The sequence below is a fragment of the Penicillium citrinum genome (assembly GCF_028827155.1).
Source record: "Penicillium citrinum strain IBT 23319 chromosome Unknown utg000009l:1.0-4274883.0:1.0-4276374.0, whole genome shotgun sequence".
NCBI lineage: Eukaryota > Fungi > Ascomycota > Eurotiomycetes > Eurotiales > Aspergillaceae > Penicillium > Penicillium citrinum.
Genome location: NW_026622694.1, coordinates 224183 through 244888, shown reverse-complemented (window position 1 = coordinate 244888; position 20706 = coordinate 224183). Strand labels below are relative to the sequence as shown.

Sequence of the window (20706 nt, the reverse complement as noted above, 5' to 3'; positions counted from 1 at the left end):
TGTAGTACAGGCCGTAACAGTGATAGTGATAGATGCCGTGTTCCCGATATGCGGGGCTAATCAACGTACCCCGCGAGATAGCCCTGGTTATATATTGAGGGTACCCTAGACTCTTGGAACATCAGAAGTGCCCACGGGTTCTGGACATTTCCCTTTTACATACATCCCATTCAGAAACCGAACAAAATGCTGGGGAAAATTGCCTTGGAAGAAGCCTTTGCGCTGCCGCGCTTCAAGGAGAAGACAAGATGGTGGGCGGGCATGTTCGCCACTGACGTTGACAAACACGTCGCAGAGATCACAGATGTTGACTCTATCCGTCTCAACTTTGCGGAGAAGCACGGCGTCGGTCTTCAGATTCTTTCATATACTGCCCCTGGTGTGCAGGATATCTGGGACCCCAAAGATGCGCAAGCTTTGGCTGTGGAGATTAACGACTATATTGCCGAGCGCGTGAAGGCGCATCCTGATCGATTTGCTGCTTTTGCGTGAGTTCTCTCTTTTGCAGTCGACCTGAAATGGGCTTAGCTAATGTTCTCCTAGTACTCTCTCCATGCACGACCCTCAAGAAGCAGCCGCAGAGCTACGCCGCTGCGTGACGAAGTATGGTTTCCTCGGTGCTCTGGTAAATGACACTCAACGCGCGGGTCCCGATGGTGATGACATGATCTTCTACGATAACACGAAGTGGGATATTTTCTGGTCTACCTGTGAGGAGCTCGATGTCCCGCTATACCTTCACCCACGAAACCCAACTGGCACGATCTACGATAAGCTTTGGGCAGACCGAAAGTGGCTCATTGGACCTCCTCTATCTTTTGCCCAGGGCGTGTCTCTGCATGCATTGGGCATGGTGACCAACGGTGTATTTGATCGTCACCCGAAGCTACAAATCATCTTGGGCCATTTGGGTGAACATATTCCCTTTGACATGTGGCGAATTAACCACTGGTTTGAGGATCGGAAGAAGCAGCTTGGTCTGGCGGAGACGTGTAAGAAGACGATTCGGGAATACTTTGCGCAAAATCTGTGGATTACTACCTCAGGACACTTCTCTACTACGACACTCAATTTCTGCATGGCAGAGGTTGGCTCCGATCGCATTTTGTTCAGTATCGACTATCCATTTGAGACATTTGAGGATGGATGTGACTGGTTTGATAATGCGGAACTGAATGAGGTGGATCGGTATAAGATTGGTCGGGAGAATGCGAAGAGGCTTTTCAAGCTTGGTACTTATAAGGATAGCACTGCGTGATTGTATTGATATGAATAGGTATAAACATGAAATTGGATATGCAGATCTCCGTGTACTCTGATGCTATGCTGTTTAGCTCTATCAGTAGCCTCGTCATTCCATAGGATTCAGATCATTGACCAAGATCGCTCTGTATCTCATTTTGCCCTCCCCGAGAGTCGTCATAGCCTTTTCAATTGCCTTGTGACTCACTGAAAATGTCATGACGATAGGTTTGACGTGATGATGGGCAGCAAACTGCAACATCTCACGTTGGCTACCACGGGTTGCAGGAAGACTGCCTTGAATTGACCAGGGGAACTTCATCTCATCCATATCCACCGTAAGAGCATAGATAGTGCCACCTGGAGCCATGATTTGGAAAACAGCTTCCCAAGTCGGCTGCTTCGATGATGTGACCAGAAGATGATCCAAGGGCTCCGTTTTAGGAGGAACATTGTGAAAGTATGGAACTTAGTAGCCCCTAGCGCCAACGTTTCAGCCTTCTTAGACTGCGTTCCTGGCAAGACCGCCACTTAACATTCCATTTTTGCGGCGAATTGAACGGCCAGATGTCCTAGTCCACCTACCCCAATCATACCGACATAGTCAGTTGGCATGACTTTAGATTTATACAATGGCGAGAATACTGCACTGCCGGCACACATCAGGGGAGCTGCATGGACACTGGATATTACAACTGGAATCCTGTCGAGAAAATCTTCCGGCCAGATAGCCATTTGAGCAAAAGACCCTTGGTCAAGGTTGGACTCGCCATAGAGTTTTCGTTTATTGCAGTATATTTCCTCGCCGCGTAGACAATACTTACACTGACGGCAACTACCATGTGCATATCCCCAGCCTACACGATCATTTCTGCCCCCAATTAAGTCAGATCAAGTCCAGGCAGTGTGCAAATTTAAACCAAGATGAGGTAAAGTTAAGACACATCTGGAGAGAAACAACTTTAGAACCAATTGCTTCTACAACCCCGGCTCGCATCATGTCTACTCTCGAGGAGAAGAACATGGCCGTGGATTGGAGGTGGCAAGCACAATGGCCGGGCATTTGATGATCTTGCAGTTGGCAAGCTCGACAAATCAAACACTGGGAAAGAGGTCCACGTCTCTGGTACAACTATCTTCATTTTGAAGGATGGCAAGATTGTGGACGAGATTGGTGAAGAACAAGCCCTCACAGCTCTACAGAAGCTAGGGCTACTCCCTCCTCCTAATCCAGGCAAAGAGATCAGGTATGATGCGGAGCTGAATCACGTCTGAAGAGAAAAGGAAATTATGATTGCAGATATACCTTCAGACTTTTGTTCACTCTTGTTTTGATTGTTCTCTATTGGTTCTTTATACGAATCAATTTATAGCTGCAATCCCTTTCCCCGCCATTTCCGTAATACAGTAAGCAGTCGGGTTCAACCACCAAGTAATGACCATAACATCAATATCCCTATTCAAATGGTGTATTTGAAAGTTGGGAAACCTGGGAGGTAGATTAATGACGCGATTAGTGACACAGGTCATTGGAAGATATTTGGCTATCCGCATTAGCCCTATAGATTAAGCTCATCCCAGTCTTCGGATAAATGATGAGTGATCATAGTCCGATGACCGCGACACACATGAAAATGGAAACAACCATGCTATCATCTTTATAAGCAGGTTTCCTGTGATCCCTGATGTGCCATTCGGAGGTCGGCATTGCTTAAAGGCGGGTTGTGCCGAGTTAATTGGGACCCGCTCCCGGCCATTCGGTCCCACGCGAAGGCCGACCCCGAACAGCCTGCCGAATCACTGGCCGATCTCAACTTTTTCAAGATCCACCCACACCGACTTACGCAATCAAAACGTGATATTGTATGAGATTTCGACCCTGGATTTTATCAGCAAGTCTGACCTTTGTGAGTCACTAGACGTTCACAAGGCTGAAATGTAAAATCTTGGCACTGCGCCATACTGTGTATGTGCTTTTGGGAGTAACATCCGGAAACCGGCACCAACTTGGCCCTGGGTGTTAATCCTCGCGTCCTCGGACTTAAAACCTAGACGAGAGCTCTACCGGACATAACCCACCAGGTGGATCGATCCCACGAGTAATATGGGGCCTTTACCACGAGGTCGTTCGGGCTCGTGCTCTAAAACCCCAAATAGTGCTTAGCTCCGGAATATCTCCTTTCTAGATTCTTTGATAGAAGACCCACGCAAGAAGCTTCCCATGGCTTTTAAATCTAGCTTGATCTGCTGTGAGAAAAGAATTTATCTTGATTATCACTCGGATTGCTCTCCGCTCTCTCCTTCCTCTCGAAATCATAGCACTTGCCTCACGTTGAGTTGCTTGGCGGAATACTTCAAAGTAGATTCGCGGTCGAAAGAGAACTTATTTACCGGAATTGTACACCCTTTCAGCAACATTCCCTTGCTCAGCAACACAAAATTTCCCGATGGCTTTTGACTCAATGGGGACAACCCCACGATTAAGTATGGAGAGCCGCGACGATAACTTCAACGGGCCAATCGGCCCTCACGCCGAGAAGGAATTGACACCATCTCTCCCATCATCGCATGAAAACAATGACAACGAAAAGGATATCGAGAATGCGCAGCCCTCTATTCAACCAGAACAACAAACAGAAAAAGACCCAAATCTAGTGGAATGGGATGGACCCGATGATCCTGAAAATCCTCAAAACTTCTCGCGCTCGCGCAAGTGGATCATAACCGGTGTGATGTCTACAATGACAATGTGGATTACCTTTGCTAGCAGTGTCTTCTCAACAGCGACTTTAGTCACTGCAAAGGAATTTAATGTGTCCAGTGAGGTTATGGTGCTAGGTACCAGTTTGACTGTCTTTGGTTTTGCGCTGGGTCCTCTCTTCTGGGCTCCATTAAGTGAACTTTATGGTCGTCGGATACCTCTCTTCTCCGGCTATGCCATTTTCGCCATCTTCCAGATCCCAGTTGCCGTCGCCCAAAATCTGGAGACCATTATGATCTGCCGTTTCCTACAGGGTGTCTTTGGCTGCTCTCCTCTTGCTGTTGTTGGTGGTGCCATGGCCGATATCTGGGGTCCCGTTGATCGCGCTGTGGCTATTGCGATGTTCAGTGCGGCGACCTTCCTGGGTCCTACTCTCGGTCCTATCATGTAAGTTGGATCCCTATCTCTCACCTTCTATGGAAGAGCTTCAACTAACTGAATCTACAGTGGTGGTTTCGTTACCCAATCTCACCTCGGCTGGCGCTGGACAGCATGGCTGACTCTGATCGCCTCCTCTTTCTTCGGTATCATCGCTCTCATCATCGTTCCCGAGACTTATTCTCCCAAGCTTCTCCAAATGCGCGCTGCTCGTCTGCGCCGCGAAACTCGCAACTGGGCCCTACATTCTTTTCTCGATGAGCACGAACCTAGCCTGGGTGACATCGTCTACAAGTACATCCTGCGACCTTTCCAAATGCTTGCCATGGAGCCCATCTTGATCTGCATCACCATCTACCTCGCCCTCATCTACGGTATCCTCTACCTATTTTTTGAGGCCTACCCGGTTTCTTTCTCCGAAGTGCGCGGCTGGAAGTCTGAGGGTGTTGCTGCTCTGCCATTCATTGGTATCATGATTGGTGTCCTTTGCGGTGTCATTCTGATCATATACACCACAAAGACTCGTTTTGCCCGTAAGCTCGAGAAGCACGGCCGTGTCGTTCCAGAGGAGCGTCTTGTGCCCATGATGATCGCTTCGATTCTCCTGCCTGTTGGTCTCTTCTGGTTCGGCTGGACTTCATCTCCAAACGTCCACTGGGCACCTCAAGTCATTGCTGGGATTCCAATTGGTATGGGTATTTTGGTCATTTTCATGCAGGGCCTGAATTACATCATCGATGTGTACATGATGTACGCCAACAGTGCCATCGCCGCGAACACCCTGATTCGATCTGCTCTGGGCGGTGCATTCCCCTTGTTCGCGACTCAGATGTATCACAAGCTGGGTGTCAACTGGGCTTCGAGTGTTCTGGGTTTCATCACAATTGCGATGATTCCGATTCCTGTTCTTTTCTTTTTCTACGGAGCAAAGATTCGCGCCATGAGCCGCTTCACCCCTAAGTTCTAAGTCGAACTACCGGTGGAACTTTGATAAAAAATATTATGGATTTGCATGTCGGAGACAAGGTTGATGTTTTCTCGTCCTTCTGGCGAATCCTTTCCTTACTATTCTATCTTTTTCCAGCCACATTCCTTGGCTGGTGCATTTTGGTTTTGCAAAGCGCCTCATTTCCCCTAGACTAGAGCTTATGTGCATATGGAATAATGGATTAATTTAATTACGATAACATAACAGCATATTATTTGATCATAGATTGTCAAATAGTAGATCATACCCAGAATATTCTATTTGAAGGCACATTTTAACTAACTGGAGATATTCGTGTATCCCAAATCAAGACTAGACTGAATGCCATTACAGAAAGCACACGGATTAGGATGAGCAACAGAGTCATGCCACTACGCGGTCCCAAAAACAAACAAACAAACACAGACGAAGGATTTGCTGGAGTAGAATTTCCCCGTGAGAAAAAAGCAGAAAAAGGCACAAAGGAACCACAAACGACAAAAGAGTCCGGAAAAAGAACCCGTAAGCTCTCGCAGTAAAGCCTTCAGAAGGCTAGTTTTGTCCCTTTGGGGGTAATTCAAACACCGCAACCTTGACAGCGCGAAGACATAGGTTATACCTCTTCTCACGATCAAGATATTGATTCAACGGTTGATGGATCTGGCCAATCATTTGGCCCGGGCCAGATCCATCACCCAGAAAATCAATATCTTGACTGTGAGCAGAGATACCTCCTTTGCATCTCCCAGTTCGGAGCTTCTAATATCCGCGTGAGCGTCGTATATGAACGGAGATGAGTCTTCTTCGAAATCCACATTGTTGACCTCCATCGAGCTCATGGATAAAGTGACTTCATCGGTGATGCTAGTAGCTCCTGTCACTAAGATGCCATCGGAAATTGCTGATGAGCGAGGGCCCGATCAGCGGGATTCTATAAAATGTTACTATGTCAACTTTTTTCAGGCTAAGATGACCGTTTGCACATCGGGGGTTTCTCGACGACCGAATTCGGGAACACGGCTCACGTTTGCTTGCTGAGCGGCGTGATAAAGTCGCATTCTCGCTAATCAAAGACTGTGCGATATCATGCCATCGGTTCTTCTCGGTAAATAGGTCGCTGGATCAGTTGCCGTAGCATCTTCGGCGGCTGCCCGTCTTCTCTGCACGTTAACAGCAACGACGAGACACCTGAAATTGATACCATAGCCACGAGTTCCTCGAATGTCTCGACCGCTTCCGTGATGCTGACGCCGAAGCCTTTCAAGTGCTGTGATGACATATCTACTCGCAGCAGGATGACTATGATCTCTGTGTCGATGACAATGACCTCTGTATTGATGATTTCAGTCTCTGGGTTGACTATCTTGATTCATGATGGATAGGTTAAAAGCTTGATCGAATGTAGAATGAAATATTGTGACCAGAGACTGACTCTGGTAGAAGTCTTGGAAGCAAATTGCGAGACGGAATCTCAGTAAAAGGGGAGGTGGAAGGCTCCGAGAGTAGATGCATGGGGAATCTTGGGTGAGAATTTAGAGTGAAAGGCTACCTAGCCATTCTAGTATTAAAGGAAGGAGAGGAATGAGACAACGCAATGGCTACCTCGGCTATAAACAATGACAGGCAATTTTGTAACATATCAACCAGTACTACTTGCCAGCAAATCCTTTTTACATGATATGCAAAGTCTTTTCCAGTGGCTATTGACTCTCGTATATACACCAAGTTAAAGAATTGCTAGAAGGCTGAAAATGCAAAAATTCGGTTTCTACAGCCTGAAGGTCTGGTTATTAAATTTTAAAAGAGGGGAGTTCCATTGGTTACGTGACAGAAGAGCGAGAAAATTATACAAATAAAGGAAGCCATAGCACTGAAGTATAGTATTTCCGGAAATCGGTGTCACCCCCTACACTTTTCCATTATTCCCCCAACCCTCAACGCCAAGATACACTATAAGATGATTGAGTAATCTTACGCCAAATTACCCTTCCTAGAAGTCGTGCTCTGATGGTGATTGTACCCAGACACTCTGAATAGACGCGATTATTTCTCTAAATTCCAATAAAACGACTGTTCAATTTTTTTTAAGTAGATTGTTAAGCGACTGAGGATTTTGGACTAAACCGTGACACAAGTTTACCGAAAAAATTCAGTTTCAGTCGCAAAAAAGGTATCTGCCATCGTTTTCGAGAGCCTGTGACGCCTACCGAGGAATGTTCCTCCTGAATGTTCGACTCAGCAACAGCAGGCTGTCTTACTTGGTTGGGGTCATTCGCCCGCCTTGACAATATCTAAGTGTCCGCTGAGATCTTCGTGGGCGTGTATCGTGTACGTACCGTTTCTCTTGATTCACCGAAGCTCCAGAAGCAGAATGAAAATTCCCTTGGCTGCTACTATGTGTCTCTAGGATTGGAGTTAGGGAATTTCCACAACTGCCATGATTGTTGTGATCGCTTCGACCGTTTTGACCGTTTTGACCGTTTTGACCGTTTTGACCGTTTTGACCGTTTCGGTTGTTCCGGATTTTAAAGTTACCAGACGAGCGTATGCTCTGAATAAATGGCAGTAGTGCGCTGTCTGTGAGTAGGTGATGAGCGTAACTTATAGCAGGGTCTAGGGCGGTTGGATTGGGTGGTGATATCATAACGTTAACGTGATCAAGCAGCCTCACACGAATGAACTCTGGCACATTGAGCTCGTCCGGAGCTCCTGGCATGATATATGTGCTCATTAAAATCTTCCATTGTTTTCCCAAACGTCGTGAGTCCGATGTCATTCTCGTGAGGCAAAGATCGGGGGCCGAAGCACGATAAGCGTCGATATAGTTCTTCGTATCCGAGAGGAAGTCCAATAATTCAATGCAATGATTCTCGGATAAATATTCAACAAAGGACTCAAGGGTGAATGGTGTCTCGGTATTCCCGGATATTATCTGATCGAAGTCAGGATTTCGGCCTAGCGGCATTTGCCTTGAGGCTAAATCTCTATCTCTGTTCATAGTAGTGTATTCCATAATCTGGTACTTTCGCAAATGGAAGAAAGTGGCCTAGGAATTTAACAGACAACAATAAAACGTTGCTATGATTAATGAGCAGCTATTTAAACAGAAAATGTCCTCGAACGAGAATTGATCATGATGCAATATACTCGGTATCTGGAGCCCTCTTGTTTTCAGCGTGAAAGGGTTGTATGGGTGGCTTACTTCACAAACAGTTTTAAGAGGCTGGATGATTTTCCCGGACATAGTTGAAGTGCTGCTCGAATCACATGGCTACGATCATTCGACCGTTCTCAACCATGGATCGGGATTCGAGAACATACAAACACCAATCTTTATAGGAATGACGGAATATTATTAGGGAGAGTGTGGGCGATGAACGAAATCAAGTGGTAATATACTGAAGACAGTGTTATTCGAAACCTAGGAGCGATAGAATCTTTGTCACTGTGAGGAGGGTGCCTCTTATCAGTGATTCTAACTGGTGGCTATTGTGACCTTTATCGTTGCGTTCAGCTCTTCGGCCTATCCCGATTAGGAATTAGCCAATGTTTGGAAAAGCCAATATCCCGAAAGGCAGTGGCAATGTGAGCAGTTGGAGATCAGGATCTCTTGGCTAGAGCCGTTCACCTCACCGGGTCCTGAATGCCGTCGCTGGCTCAAGTGCCTAATATGTTCGCGTTACTTGGAAACCTTTTGTTGCTGATGGGCAGTCCATACGGTATTAAAACCACAGTGTCGTATTGTGATTTGTATAAGATGCTGTATTCTTGAAATATACAGGAAGATCAATAGTCCGATACACTTTCCTAATGCTGACTAATATGCTAAGCTTCACTAACTAACTAATAGAATTCAGACAATAAGAGCGAAAGTGGTGCTACCACTTTCGGTACGGCTTATACATCAAATTTGTCAAGAAAAAAGAGAGAAGAAAGATTGAAAAAGCTGACAAGGGGCACTTGGGGTTGTTGGTTCTTGACTTAAGACAATAAAAACATACCATCCTCAAATACGGTAGTCCGGTAATCACGTTACATTTCCAAGAATTTTTTTTTAAAAAAAAACAGTACAGTACAGGCTGGCATTGTCTTTACGAAAGTAGATCAGTGTATCATGGCACTTAGGGTACCGGGAACAATGAAAGAGTGTACTTAGGGGGTGACACCGATTTCCGGCAATACTGTAGTACCACAAACAAATAAACAAAGACAGACTCTCTGATGGACGAGGGATCTTCTACGGAAAAAATGGTAGACAGGACGTACGTCAGCACAAACGAGGACAGTGAAAGAACTCCCAAACTCCGCCATTTAGCTATCGGTATGCTGCTCGAGTCTCTTTGATTGAAGTCGGAAGACCATCGCCTTCTCAGCACGAAGGTGCTGCTCGTGATCCTCATACTGCTGGTCAATCTGGTCGATCATTACTCTGGTCCCAGTTTCATTGATAAGTTAATCAGAGGTAATGTCGGTTTCGGGTTGGAAAGAATTCGAATTACTCTCTGTCGACTGTCAGTACTTGCTGGAGTGTTGCTTTAAAGACACCTTCTCGTAATAGCCGTCGTTGGTGACATTCATCAAGCTTCTACGCTCAATTCTCTCGTCGACGGCGTTGGTATCCGTGAGCGCCTTTGCCCCTTTGGGTAAAAGGTCATCGGAGCCTGAGAGTGAATGGGAGCTCAGAGAGCAGAAATCATCCCCTTCGCTGTCCTCCCTGTCAAGTTCGAGCTTGAGGGTAACTGGTTGAAGGCTTCCAGGATCCAGGGTAGTAGCAGAAGCAGTAGGTCTGGAATTATCTGGCTTCTCAGTCCCAACGAACGTTAGAGCCCAGCGGCTCTTGGAAAGGCCAGACAAAGCAACGAGATTGAGGGAAGTATCTTTGGAATGCTATAACTGGCGCAGCAGACGGCGTAGCCTCACTCTGGCTGCTTGAAGCAGGGGCTGGGGATGCCCACATGCTTGTGAAGATTCCCGTAGGAGGGCTTTGGGGGCTGGAGGATGAGACTGTTTGCCCTAACAAACGGCAATTAGCGATTTCCCCATCAAGAATAGGACTCGAAAACGCAGCATGATTACCTCGACTGGCCCGACCCTGTGCCTGACCTCGTGGACGACGACGATTTCCCCGATTTGGGTTGGTAGTGCTTCCGGTCATTCTGAAAGTCGGGATTGACGTGTTGAGTGGGAGTTCTGAATTGTGTAATATCTGGTTGTACAGTCGAAGGGGGTGGGGTATCTGGATAGAAGAGTCAAATTTGAGAGAAATACTAAGCTGGGAGAAAGTTTCGAGCAGAGAAGGGAAGAGGGAAGAGGGATGCGAGAAGCAAAAGGAACGAGATGAACCGAGGAGTAACTCTTTCGGTTACAGTCAGATGGAAAATGGGCTCGCAGATCACACGCTACCTATTGAATCCTTTCAAATGTAGCCCATGAGAGACAATACAAAACCCATACTGATTGTTAGCATTTGAGTCGTGTTCTATCTTCTCAATGGCAGGCGCCCTTCGCCTCTATATTATGGAGCGAGACCTCTGATCTTGGGAACCATGAAGTAGAATTACAGGTACTTTTTCACTCAGTCTGGGGGTCTTGACACACGAAATTTGAAATCAAACGGGTATTTTACTTATTCGTGACGGAGTACAAGCTCATGGCATAGAATGCAGACCCTGAGTGACGAAGATACCAGTTTGAGGTGACAAAGACTAAATGCACTCTGGCTTAACAATTCGAATCAGGGGAGCTTGATGTTATGCCAGTCCTTTAACGTCTTTGGAATCGTGATTATATTGGTGACACTGGTGTTTTCCATATTGAAATTTGTAGAACAAAAACTTACCATTGAATTTTGAAATAAGTGTGAAGTCTGGAGGCCGTTGTCTAGAAAGTTGCAGGGCGTGTACACGGCGAGGATGGAAGGACGAAGATGGAAGAGGAAAAGGAGAAAGGAAAGATGGGTGTCAATTATAAGTTCACGACGGAAGCAAGGCGCTACATCTGCTGTATTTTTTTTATAAATAGTCCAATACTTCACGGGTACATCACATAAAAATTTTAGCGACGCAAATTCGACTGGTTCAGATGCTCCTCGGCTCGGCTGGGTGAAATGCTCATGTCGCCTTTCACTCAACTCAATCTGTACCTGTAGCGCAATGGCTACATACTTGAGCCCTGTGGCTGAAAGAAGGCCATGCCGAGGGAGATATTTTATTACGGGTACATTTCTTCATACTCGCGATGCTGGGAGTGCATGTTCCAGGTGACTCTGAGCAGTTTTTAATGGTGGAAAGATTGGCATCATGGAGATGACTTCACAGTAGCTGTAGCTTTATTCAACTGTGACACTTCTATTACAACACTCCAGCATCAATATCCTGTTATTTCTTCTTAGGACTTAATATTGTCGTTGTGAACCATTTTAAGTAGTACGTAGGCAACAAGACCTGGATCACGCAGTTCAATTGGGTATATATGTTTGTTTCCCAATATTGACCAAAATTCCTCTAAATGAGTCGTTGATTAATACTTCGCATCATATATTTGAAGTATCAATTCCCGATAGGAGTCATCGTAGATCCCCTTTCTCAATTCTGTTCGCATATCAGTCGACGTAGTATACTTGAGTCTCATCTTCCCGGTCTCGAAAATCGTCCGATTCCAATGAGCCCAAAGCATAGTATGAGTGATAGCACTGCGTTCAGCCGCCCTGTTCTGGACTGGCAATAGCTTGACCAGACAATCTCGCGCAAATTGTATGGGATCCTCCGCCCACGCTAATAGCAGCCGCACTGCAAGTTGAAAGGTACCCGTTGTTTTCTCCTTGGCGTACTTCCTCAGCTTAACGTGATACACCGCTTCGAACTCATCTAGCAAAGCGATAATCCTCTCGCGTGAGGATTTAGCCAGAATAGTCGACACATATTCGATGTCTTCTTTGCCTTGGCGCCAAAGCCCCTGGTGCAAGAGCTGCGTGTCGGCCCGTATGCTTGCTATGTCGAACGAGTCAGAACCATCTTCACATCGCGAAGTTTCGAGATATGTCACTAGCAGCTCCGCTGTATGTCCATAACAGCGGCGGCGGACAAATTCGGCCAAGGGCCTTGAATTATTGAGCTCGTACAGCTGTTTGATTGCTTGAAGCTTGGCAGGGGTTCGATAAAAGATGATCTCGCAGAACGTGAAAACACGCCTTTCTTCGACTGGTTCCGAAATGAGGTCGTCGAGCCGCTTCACATCAGACCAGACCTGGCCTTCGATCATTCCCAGAATGGTATCTTTGAAATCGGACGGGATGTGTCCACGGATGTCGTCTTCTAGGTCTCGCTGGTGGAGCTGCGTGTAGGTCTGTTGGAGCAATGCCATGTACCCTGGATGTAAGGACGCAGCGGGAATAATTTGTATCAGGGTCTTTTTATCTGTTCGGATGCCGCTTGTAGCCTCCCGGAGGGCTTTTGCGTCTTTGATTGCTTTACTGAGAGGTGATGATGGTTCGTAGGCTGGCGGGGCGTCTTTGCTGGATCCTTTATGGGAGCTCATTCTGTTTGATAAATAGATTTAGCATTTTTGTCAAATTAAATGCAACTTCTCCAGTTATATAATGCTTGGGTTTGGCACAGGCTATGTTGACTGTGGCAGTGTCCCCCCAAATACGAGGAACCAAAATACGAGGACGAAGGGGTCTTAGGACCGCCGATCGTGTAGCCGATCCATGGGCTCATTTGCGGCTCCAAATTTGACGATGGCAGCGATCAAGAATGGTATTCTACTACTAGAGAGACATCTCTTTTCAAATATGCTGCCAACGTGTACGGATATTGATCGTATTTAGCGCAGATATGCAGAAGAAATCTAGATGCGCCAGGTATTGAATTTTTGGACCAGTAACGGCGCATAAATATCAGTACATATGCGAAGCACGAGCGAAACCATATCTAAGCATTGGTTTCCGGGGATGAGGACTCGGAATACCGTCTCCTATTTCGGAAATACAAGACAGACCTGGCTGACAATCACCGAACGGTCCTCGGTCCCGACTCTGGATGTCCCAATGATCGCGATACGAAGCCTTGGCAACAGCGTGGCCCACCACCAAGCAAAGCTCAACCCATCGCCAACCGAGAAGTCAGAAACAAACAAGTCTTGCTAGCAGTTAATAAAGGATAATAAACAAGTTGGTCAAACGCATGGAAATAGAGCACACAATCCATTTCCCCAGAGAGCCATTAACCCCGTAAATCGTTCCCCATCACGAGCAGACTAGTCGGTTCTGTTGGCTAAGAGCCGCGCTGTCATCATGACCATTGCTCGGAGGCTGCTGAGCCACACCTCCAGGTCGTCAGAACGGTCTGGCAGGCGACGGAGATGTGCCTCAATATCTCCATCGCTGACGGGGTGGGAATCGCACTCTGCACCGGGCGTGAGGGTTGAGGAAGATCGAGTCTCTAGGGGAACCTTTATGCATTGTTAGTTTCTCTACCCCTTTAAATTCTCAGGATCACCGTTCGGGAATATGTTGTCTTTGGGGTTTGCTTCCGCAAACGTAACTTATATCGGCCTGCTGGGTTCCGTGGGCAGCATCCCCTCCAGGTAGCGTAATGTTGCTCGATCCAGTCGAAATGCCTGCTGTCTGTGGAGTTTGGGCGTGTGAGATACCTGCTGCAGTACAAGAAGTCGCCCAGCGGCTCGCCGAGAATCCGGTCACGTCCCTGGGTAAATCAGGAAGATAGGAATGAATTGTGTTGGTGGTCTGGTGAGTTGAACCACAGCGTCGGTCAGAGCAGCAGGGGCTGCATCCCTACGGCTCTGAGAAATTCCTGTCAGTGCCGCGCTCAAATATGGATAGTCGTACGGTACCAAGGCTTCAGCAGTGGCCGGATGAATTGTGAGATTGAGGGTAGCATTATTGCCTTGATCGCCTCGACCAGCATGGCTTCTACGTTGACGTCGACGCCTTCGACGAACTGGCCAAGTTAATTCAGCGGATGAGCCTCCGTCTCCAGTCGAAGTGACTTGGTTCATTTTGAGATAGGTATTATCGAAGTGTGATGAAGGCCTGTGGATGAAGGCCTGTGGATGAAGGCCTGTGGATGAAGGCCTGTGGATGAAGGCCTGTGGATGAAGGCCTGTGGATGAAGGCCTGTGGATGAAGGCCTGTGGATGAAGGCCTAGCTGGTGAAGAACAGCTCGTGAAGGACAGGCCGCGAAGAGCAGCTGACGAAGGGCCGTTGACGAAAAGTAGTTGTTGTGAGGAAAATTCGCGTTGGGGAGGAATTGTGGAAAAGACAATGGAATGGGGAAGAATGATAGAGAAGAGGAGAGATAGGAGATAGGAAAGAGGCTTTAATTGATGTGTTGTAAAATGAGAGGAAAGTGACGACACACTACTCAATAAGAGTGACCTAGACCTGTTATGACAGAGATATCATTCCAGATGTACTTCTAGTATCTTCCCAAATCAAGTTTGATTGGTTTAGATACCCTCTGACAACCTTCCATCTAGGCCCTACTGGGTTAATCGAGGGCAGCGTGAACATCGTACTCAGTAGATAAAGAAAAATAGGAGTTGTTTATGAGTCGTTATTTCTCATTCTGAATTTACCAAATCAGTCTTCACTTTTTCACATAGCGGGAAGATTGCTACCTGATAAGTAGTGGAGTACCTACTTACCAGGTAGCAGGGCTTCTAACTGAAAATCGTTTCCAACCCGAAGGTTTATAGATCACCATGCCTGACTACTCCATGTCAGAACATTGGAAATGTTTTCTGGAATGGACAGAAGTTCTAGGAGAGAACAAAGTCCCATAATAACACCAAAAAGTGTCCATATATCATATGATATGAAGAATTCGTTTTCTAACTAACCACTGGTTTCAGACGCCCTAACAAAATTGCAGTAGATAGCTCTGTATCTACAATATTGGTACGAGAGAGACTATATTATATTTATAGTGTATATTATACTATAGTAACAAATATCCTGATATCAGTCAAGAGCAGAAGCTTAACATAGATCTACCAATAGTCCAGATAGCAAATGCAAATAGATTTGGCAGCGCACAAAGCAAATAATAAATTGAGTTTGTTCAAGCGAATCAATAAATATTGTAGTATCGAGTGTCACGTAGAATTGGGAAGAAGAGAAAAATGGCGGTTGGAGATCGTTCAGGCTGCGCGGTCCAGACAGAGTTAAGTTCGCCCCCCGAATCATCTTTGTTACGCCATCAGGCTGCTGGCCAGTATGGGGAACATGACAATCGGCATCGTTTGGTGGAGCTCAAGCAGATCTCCAAATCATTGCAGCGGTTATTCGAGGCGCCGATGATGTCCCCTGATATATTTGTCTAGTAGATCCGAATCTGAACTGGCATTGGGTGCTGCCTCGAGTGAGGCATCCAAAAAGCCAGTATGTTCGGCCCTACAAATAGAGGAATATAACTCGATTTAGTGGTAGGGCCTCTCCTCTGATTGAGAGTTGACGACCACAGAGATAGCAGTAGCATCTGTCTACATCGAGAGGCTATTATTCGACTATCTTAGATGTGGACGGTAGCTTAGCGCAGATATTGTATTCCTGAGCCGAGACTGATAAATAATAAGCAACGTATTCTCATTTCTTGGCCATTGACGACAACGCAGATGCCAGAAGCAAACAAAATTTGTGTGCGGGGAAGACCAGAGAAATTCAAGCGTGCAAACAAATAAAGGAAGATGGACAATTTCGTTCTGTCCTGGTACCATAAAACCCACAAAACATCGTCGCAGGGAGGAGACAGCGCATAGCTCCATTACCCATAAGGATAGCCGTTAGGCTATTGTGGCCCGCTGGCCAGGAGCCGGGACATCGTCATCAACATGGCCCTGATGGAGTTCAGACAGATCTCTAGATCACTACAGCGGACCTCGGGACGCTGTAAATGCTCTCTGATGTCTTCCACCGGTACAGTATTTCCGGAAATCGGTATCACCCCCTATACTCTTTCATTGACCCCAAACCCTAAATGCCAAGATACACTATACCTTATTTGGCAGGAAATCAAAATAGCAATCTTCCGGTATTTTACGAATACCCTGACTTACACAGATAAGTTACGTACCATATGCTTATGTGTGTATGGCAAATACGAGTATTGCCGGGACCTTCTGGCACAATGCAAACGATTCAAACAACTCTCGCAATGCTGGATCTTGCGGATCTGACAACTTGCTATCTTCTCCGTCCACGCAGCGTGTCTGAGTGGCAATCCTAGCGCTTTACCCACAATCGTAGAACCCTACAACCCCACAACCTGACTGCACGGGCCAATCTACCGAATTCGACTGAAAAAAGACCAATGGTCCTGCTGATCACCGTACTCAGCCTGTCATACACCTACTCCTCTTACCCTATGCGTCGTTGCAGCCTCATGTTTCCAGCTAACGTAAAATGGCACCATGAATACGCTCCTCGGTAGTTTCTACTGCTTGAAGGGTTTGGTCTATGCTGTTTCCGATAATGATAATATCTACCGACCTCGTTTGCCTGATCTACGGGACCCGAGCCACGGCTTGTACAATACGTTGCGAAACCGGTGCAACCGCCTTTACTCTCCGAGTGTTTCTCTAGGCCCACCGTCAAGATCCTCTAGAAAATATGAGGAATATTTCCGGAATTATTATTCCTCTAGCGGTCTGGTTACTATCATTACTTTCATGAATTACGATGCCTTGTCTCATAACTGTATTGGTAATTCTAGAGCAGATGCAAATAGGTCAAACACTAGAGCAGGGGTTTGTCTCGTGAATCTGGCGAATCTCCAACATCCTTTGTCGAGCTGCGAATATCCCTCGCTGAACAGAAGTTCACTCACGGGCAATAGTTTATTATGGGTAGAATATAAAGTTGCACTATATATGTCCATAAAACTTTCGAATCTCTGATATCCTGGGGTTTTTGGTGAACACGCACGCTTGTTTCTTATAGATTCCGGACTTTCAATCATTCGACCTCAAAAACCGGGGAAGAAATGAATATATATATATATATATATTTCCCATTGGGTCCGACACTAATTCCTACAGTTCGTAACACAGGACCTAGTTATTGGTCTACGTATTTTTTACGTTATTTGTGGAGATACTTGTATTAGAAGGCAGCCCCTGCCTAAGGCCCGGGCCAAAGAAATAAGAAAGCGGAGAGCGAGGAAACGATCTTGCCTGATGGCTAAATTAAGACTTATCAAGCAAATCAGACGGACTATTCACTATTTTATGAAATCACCCTACTCGAATATGTTCCACTGGAATGTAGGACATAATCCGAGATGATGTCACCACGATACGGACTGCCTCAGAGAGGCAGGAAAGAATTTAACTGTCAATCGGCTAGCAAATTAAACTTCTGTACCAATACGTGCGAACGATCAACTTTTTACAGTATACAATTTCGAGATCTGTGCGCAGAACATGCTCTTGCTAGAGCTTATGAAGGCTCGTCACAGTGCTATTTCCTTCCCTCCATAGATTGACATAATGAAGAGCGCACTTCGTGACAATATTTGCGCACAGCAGTTAGCAGATGTGCTCCCCGTCGGTGTGGCGATCGTCAACGCGCACGACGAGATTGTCTTCGCCAACCGACGCTTTCATGAGCTTACAACGAGCCACCAACCAATAGGGCTGGACTGCCTCTCGCAGTCAGTCCACGCAGACGATTACGAGCATATAGCCCAGGCATATGGTGCTGCGGTAAATACGAAGATGGCGACCCGGAGAGAATACCGGGCTTTGGGGGGAGCGGAGGAATGGCGAGGGCTGTCGCTGACACCACTGAACGACAACGATTTGAAGCAGTTTGGACTAAACGGTGACGGCGGTCTGATTTGTGTCATTAGTGATATCACACCGGAGAAGACAGCAGAGCTGTTGCAGAGGAAGATTGCGAATGATGCGAAAGAGCGGAAGCAACAACAGGAACGCTTTATAGATATGATCAGCCATGAAGTGCGCAATCCGCTCTCTGCGACCCTGCATTGTGCGGAGGATATTATGGACATTGTGCAGGATGGGAAGCAGGACGATGGGGAAGAGAAGATGGCCAAGATTGCCGAAGCTGCAGAGACGATAAATCTCTGCGTTGCACACCAGAAAAAAATCATTGACGATGTGTTGGTTTACTCCAAGCTAGATGCCTCGATGCTGAAGCTAGCCCCACAAGAAGTCCAACCAAAGTCGCATTTAGCAACGTTGCTGAGCATATTTCGCCCTGAGCTACGCAAGCAGCAGATCGAATTCGAGTATCTTCTTGACACGTCTTATGCAGATTGCGACCTCGACTGGGTTGTCGCCGATCTCGACAAGATGGGCCAGGTGTTGGTCAATCTTGTCTCTAACGCCATAAAATTCACTGCCGAATCTCAAAGTAAGAAGAATATTCGGGTCTCTATGGGGGCTGCGAAAGTTCGACCGCCATCATATCCGCCAAATATCATCTTTTTCGAGCCGAACGAAGCTGCTTTGAAGCTTGATTGTACCGGGGGCCCTGAATGGGGCAACGGCGAGACTGTATATATCATGGTCGCTGTGAAGGACAACGGGATCGGAATAAGTGATCAGCATCAGAAGCTGCTATTCGAGCGCTTCAAGCAAGCTACCCCGCGCACGGACAGGGTGTATGGGGGGCTACGGCCTGGGCCTTAACATCAGCCGCAGACTGTGCCACATGCATGGAGGTGAGATTGGTGTTAGCTCCAAGGAAGGCGAGGGTAGCACCTTTGGATTTTATTTCACTGTCCGACGGTGCCCCGATACAGACAACGTCAAGGAGAACAGAGAGTCTCCTGTTGACAAACTGTGCCATCAGGTTCGGGAGCTCGACAGTAAAATTCCGGACATCAGAAGAGACACGTCCAAGGCCAATTTCTCTGAAGAACCGCCAATAAGGCACGTCGATGAGGTCGCAATCAACACTGAGCCTGACGATCGAAGAGAGCACTCAGCGAAGCTGTCAGAAGCCGCTATACGAGATAACGGCCCTTCAATAGATCGGCGCAGGTCGAGCATCGACAAATTTTCACCCAAACAAGAGCCCAAGGCTATAACAGAAATGTCTAAATTGGAGGAACCACACCGCATTCTATTTGTCGAAGATAACGTCATCAACCAACGGGTTCTTGCGCGCAAGCTTAAGAAAGTGGGATTTGAGGTCATCACGGCCAACAATGGGCAGGAAGCTCTTGACGCGTGGAAGCACGATCTATTTGACTGTATTCTCATGGACCAGGAAATGCCTGTTATGGACGGAATTTCGGCGGCGCGAGAGATTCGGGCACTGGAGAAGGGCAATGGAACGCATACCCCCATATTAGGGGTCACTGCCAATGTGCGGCAGAACCAGCAGGCAGATATGCTGGATGCAGGCATGGATGGAGTTGTACAGAAGCCGTACAAAATGCAGGATTTATGTGACAGGATCCGTCGTTCGGTTGCCGCAAGAGTAGGTGGAGAACACTCGCAGAGTCATCACACATCATAGTCGAGACCGTCTACTTTCAGGGGAAATGCTTCGCACAAGTAAAGGAATACCATCGGATGTCCCTCTACGTGTCAATATCCACGTACCTACAAATAAGGATTCTGCCGAGAAACCACAACCAATCATAATATACAATCGCTTACGGATATATCTTATTAAATATTTTCGAGTTGTAAGTAGTAATTACTTATTTTCTGTGATGCTGTAGAACCGATACCTCCTGTACGGTATAGTTGTACTGTAAAGAACCGCCAAAGTTGATCTTTTATACAACTATGTGAAGCAGTGCTATATTTCAGATATTTATCAAATTCATCTATGATGTTATCCAAGTTTTGTATATGATATTGTTCACGGAATAATGTTGTGAACGCAAACCAAAATACCGTAAACCGGTGTTTTGTTCTTAAGAAATTTCTTAAGACAATTTTCAAGTCTATATATTGATTGTACTGTACGATTCAAATAAAGACTACAATTTTCGATAGAATTTGTGTTTTGGAGTTTCTGCAATCTATTAATTCTTTTTTGAGGAGAGAGGATTTTCTAGATATTCATGGGCTAGTTTTCCCGATCTTCTTTATCCTAGATCATTTCGAAGGATGTGAGATGAGAATTCAGGTAGTTGTTCAGATCAGTCAAATAGATTTCTGGTATGTTTACCTTGGGAGCAGTTGGGTTTGCGACAAAGCTGAAAAACGGTATGTACTAATCATATATACTGGTTATCAACGATGGGAGCTGACGCTATTTATTTTATTTCGTCAATTTTTGTACTGCGGAAATTCGTATCCAGGAGAAGGTGGATGAGTTTCTCCAGAATGTTTACCATTGTCAATCCAAATATT

General features: G+C 46.3%; 9 protein-coding genes across 9 annotated transcripts; 4 read left to right on the top strand and 5 right to left on the bottom strand.

Annotated features, from left to right (window-relative positions):
- Positions 1–186: 186 nt before the first annotated feature.
- N7469_009570 (amidohydrolase family protein) lies at positions 187–1258 on the top strand (the record flags this gene model as incomplete). The annotated part of the gene is made up of 2 exons (XM_056648475.1): positions 187–488; positions 544–1258. The coding sequence occupies 2 exons, from the start codon at positions 187–189 to the stop codon at positions 1256–1258; spliced, it is 1017 nt and encodes a 338-aa protein (XP_056495606.1).
- A 93-nt stretch (positions 1259–1351) lies between these two features.
- On the bottom strand, positions 1352–1857 carry N7469_009569 (uncharacterized protein; the record flags this gene model as incomplete). The annotated part of the gene is made up of 2 exons (XM_056648474.1): positions 1352–1710; positions 1839–1857. 2 exons carry the CDS (start codon positions 1855–1857, stop codon positions 1352–1354), a joined length of 378 nt encoding a protein of 125 aa, XP_056495605.1.
- A 383-nt stretch (positions 1858–2240) lies between these two features.
- On the top strand, positions 2241–2517 carry N7469_009568 (uncharacterized protein; the record flags this gene model as incomplete). Its single annotated transcript, XM_056648473.1, is given in 2 exon segments — positions 2241–2270; positions 2290–2517. 2 exon segments carry the CDS (start codon positions 2241–2243, stop codon positions 2515–2517), a joined length of 258 nt encoding a protein of 85 aa, XP_056495604.1.
- A 1172-nt stretch (positions 2518–3689) lies between these two features.
- On the top strand, positions 3690–5348 carry N7469_009567 (MFS transporter; the record flags this gene model as incomplete). Its single annotated transcript, XM_056648472.1, has 2 exons — positions 3690–4390; positions 4451–5348. The coding sequence occupies 2 exons, from the start codon at positions 3690–3692 to the stop codon at positions 5346–5348; spliced, it is 1599 nt and encodes a 532-aa protein (XP_056495603.1).
- A 2043-nt stretch (positions 5349–7391) lies between these two features.
- On the bottom strand, positions 7392–8064 carry N7469_009566 (uncharacterized protein; the record flags this gene model as incomplete). Its single annotated transcript, XM_056648471.1, has 3 exons — positions 7392–7418; positions 7556–7628; positions 7685–8064. The coding sequence occupies 3 exons, from the start codon at positions 8062–8064 to the stop codon at positions 7392–7394; spliced, it is 480 nt and encodes a 159-aa protein (XP_056495602.1).
- Positions 8065–10152: 2088 nt separating this feature from the next.
- On the bottom strand, positions 10153–10503 carry N7469_009565 (uncharacterized protein; the record flags this gene model as incomplete). Its single annotated transcript, XM_056648470.1, has 1 exon — positions 10153–10503. One exon carries the CDS (start codon positions 10501–10503, stop codon positions 10153–10155), a length of 351 nt encoding a protein of 116 aa, XP_056495601.1.
- Positions 10504–11867: 1364 nt separating this feature from the next.
- N7469_009564 (uncharacterized protein) lies at positions 11868–12884 on the bottom strand (the record flags this gene model as incomplete). The annotated part of the gene is made up of 1 exon (XM_056648469.1): positions 11868–12884. One exon carries the CDS (start codon positions 12882–12884, stop codon positions 11868–11870), a length of 1017 nt encoding a protein of 338 aa, XP_056495600.1.
- A 1161-nt stretch (positions 12885–14045) lies between these two features.
- Positions 14046–14366, bottom strand: N7469_009563 (uncharacterized protein; the record flags this gene model as incomplete). Its single annotated transcript, XM_056648468.1, has 1 exon — positions 14046–14366. The coding sequence occupies one exon, from the start codon at positions 14364–14366 to the stop codon at positions 14046–14048; it is 321 nt and encodes a 106-aa protein (XP_056495599.1).
- A 3490-nt stretch (positions 14367–17856) lies between these two features.
- Positions 17857–19858, top strand: N7469_009562 (hybrid sensor histidine kinase/response regulator; the record flags this gene model as incomplete). The annotated part of the gene is made up of 2 exons (XM_056648467.1): positions 17857–18995; positions 19036–19858. The coding sequence occupies 2 exons, from the start codon at positions 17857–17859 to the stop codon at positions 19856–19858; spliced, it is 1962 nt and encodes a 653-aa protein (XP_056495598.1).
- Between the last annotated feature and the right edge of the window lie 848 nt (positions 19859–20706).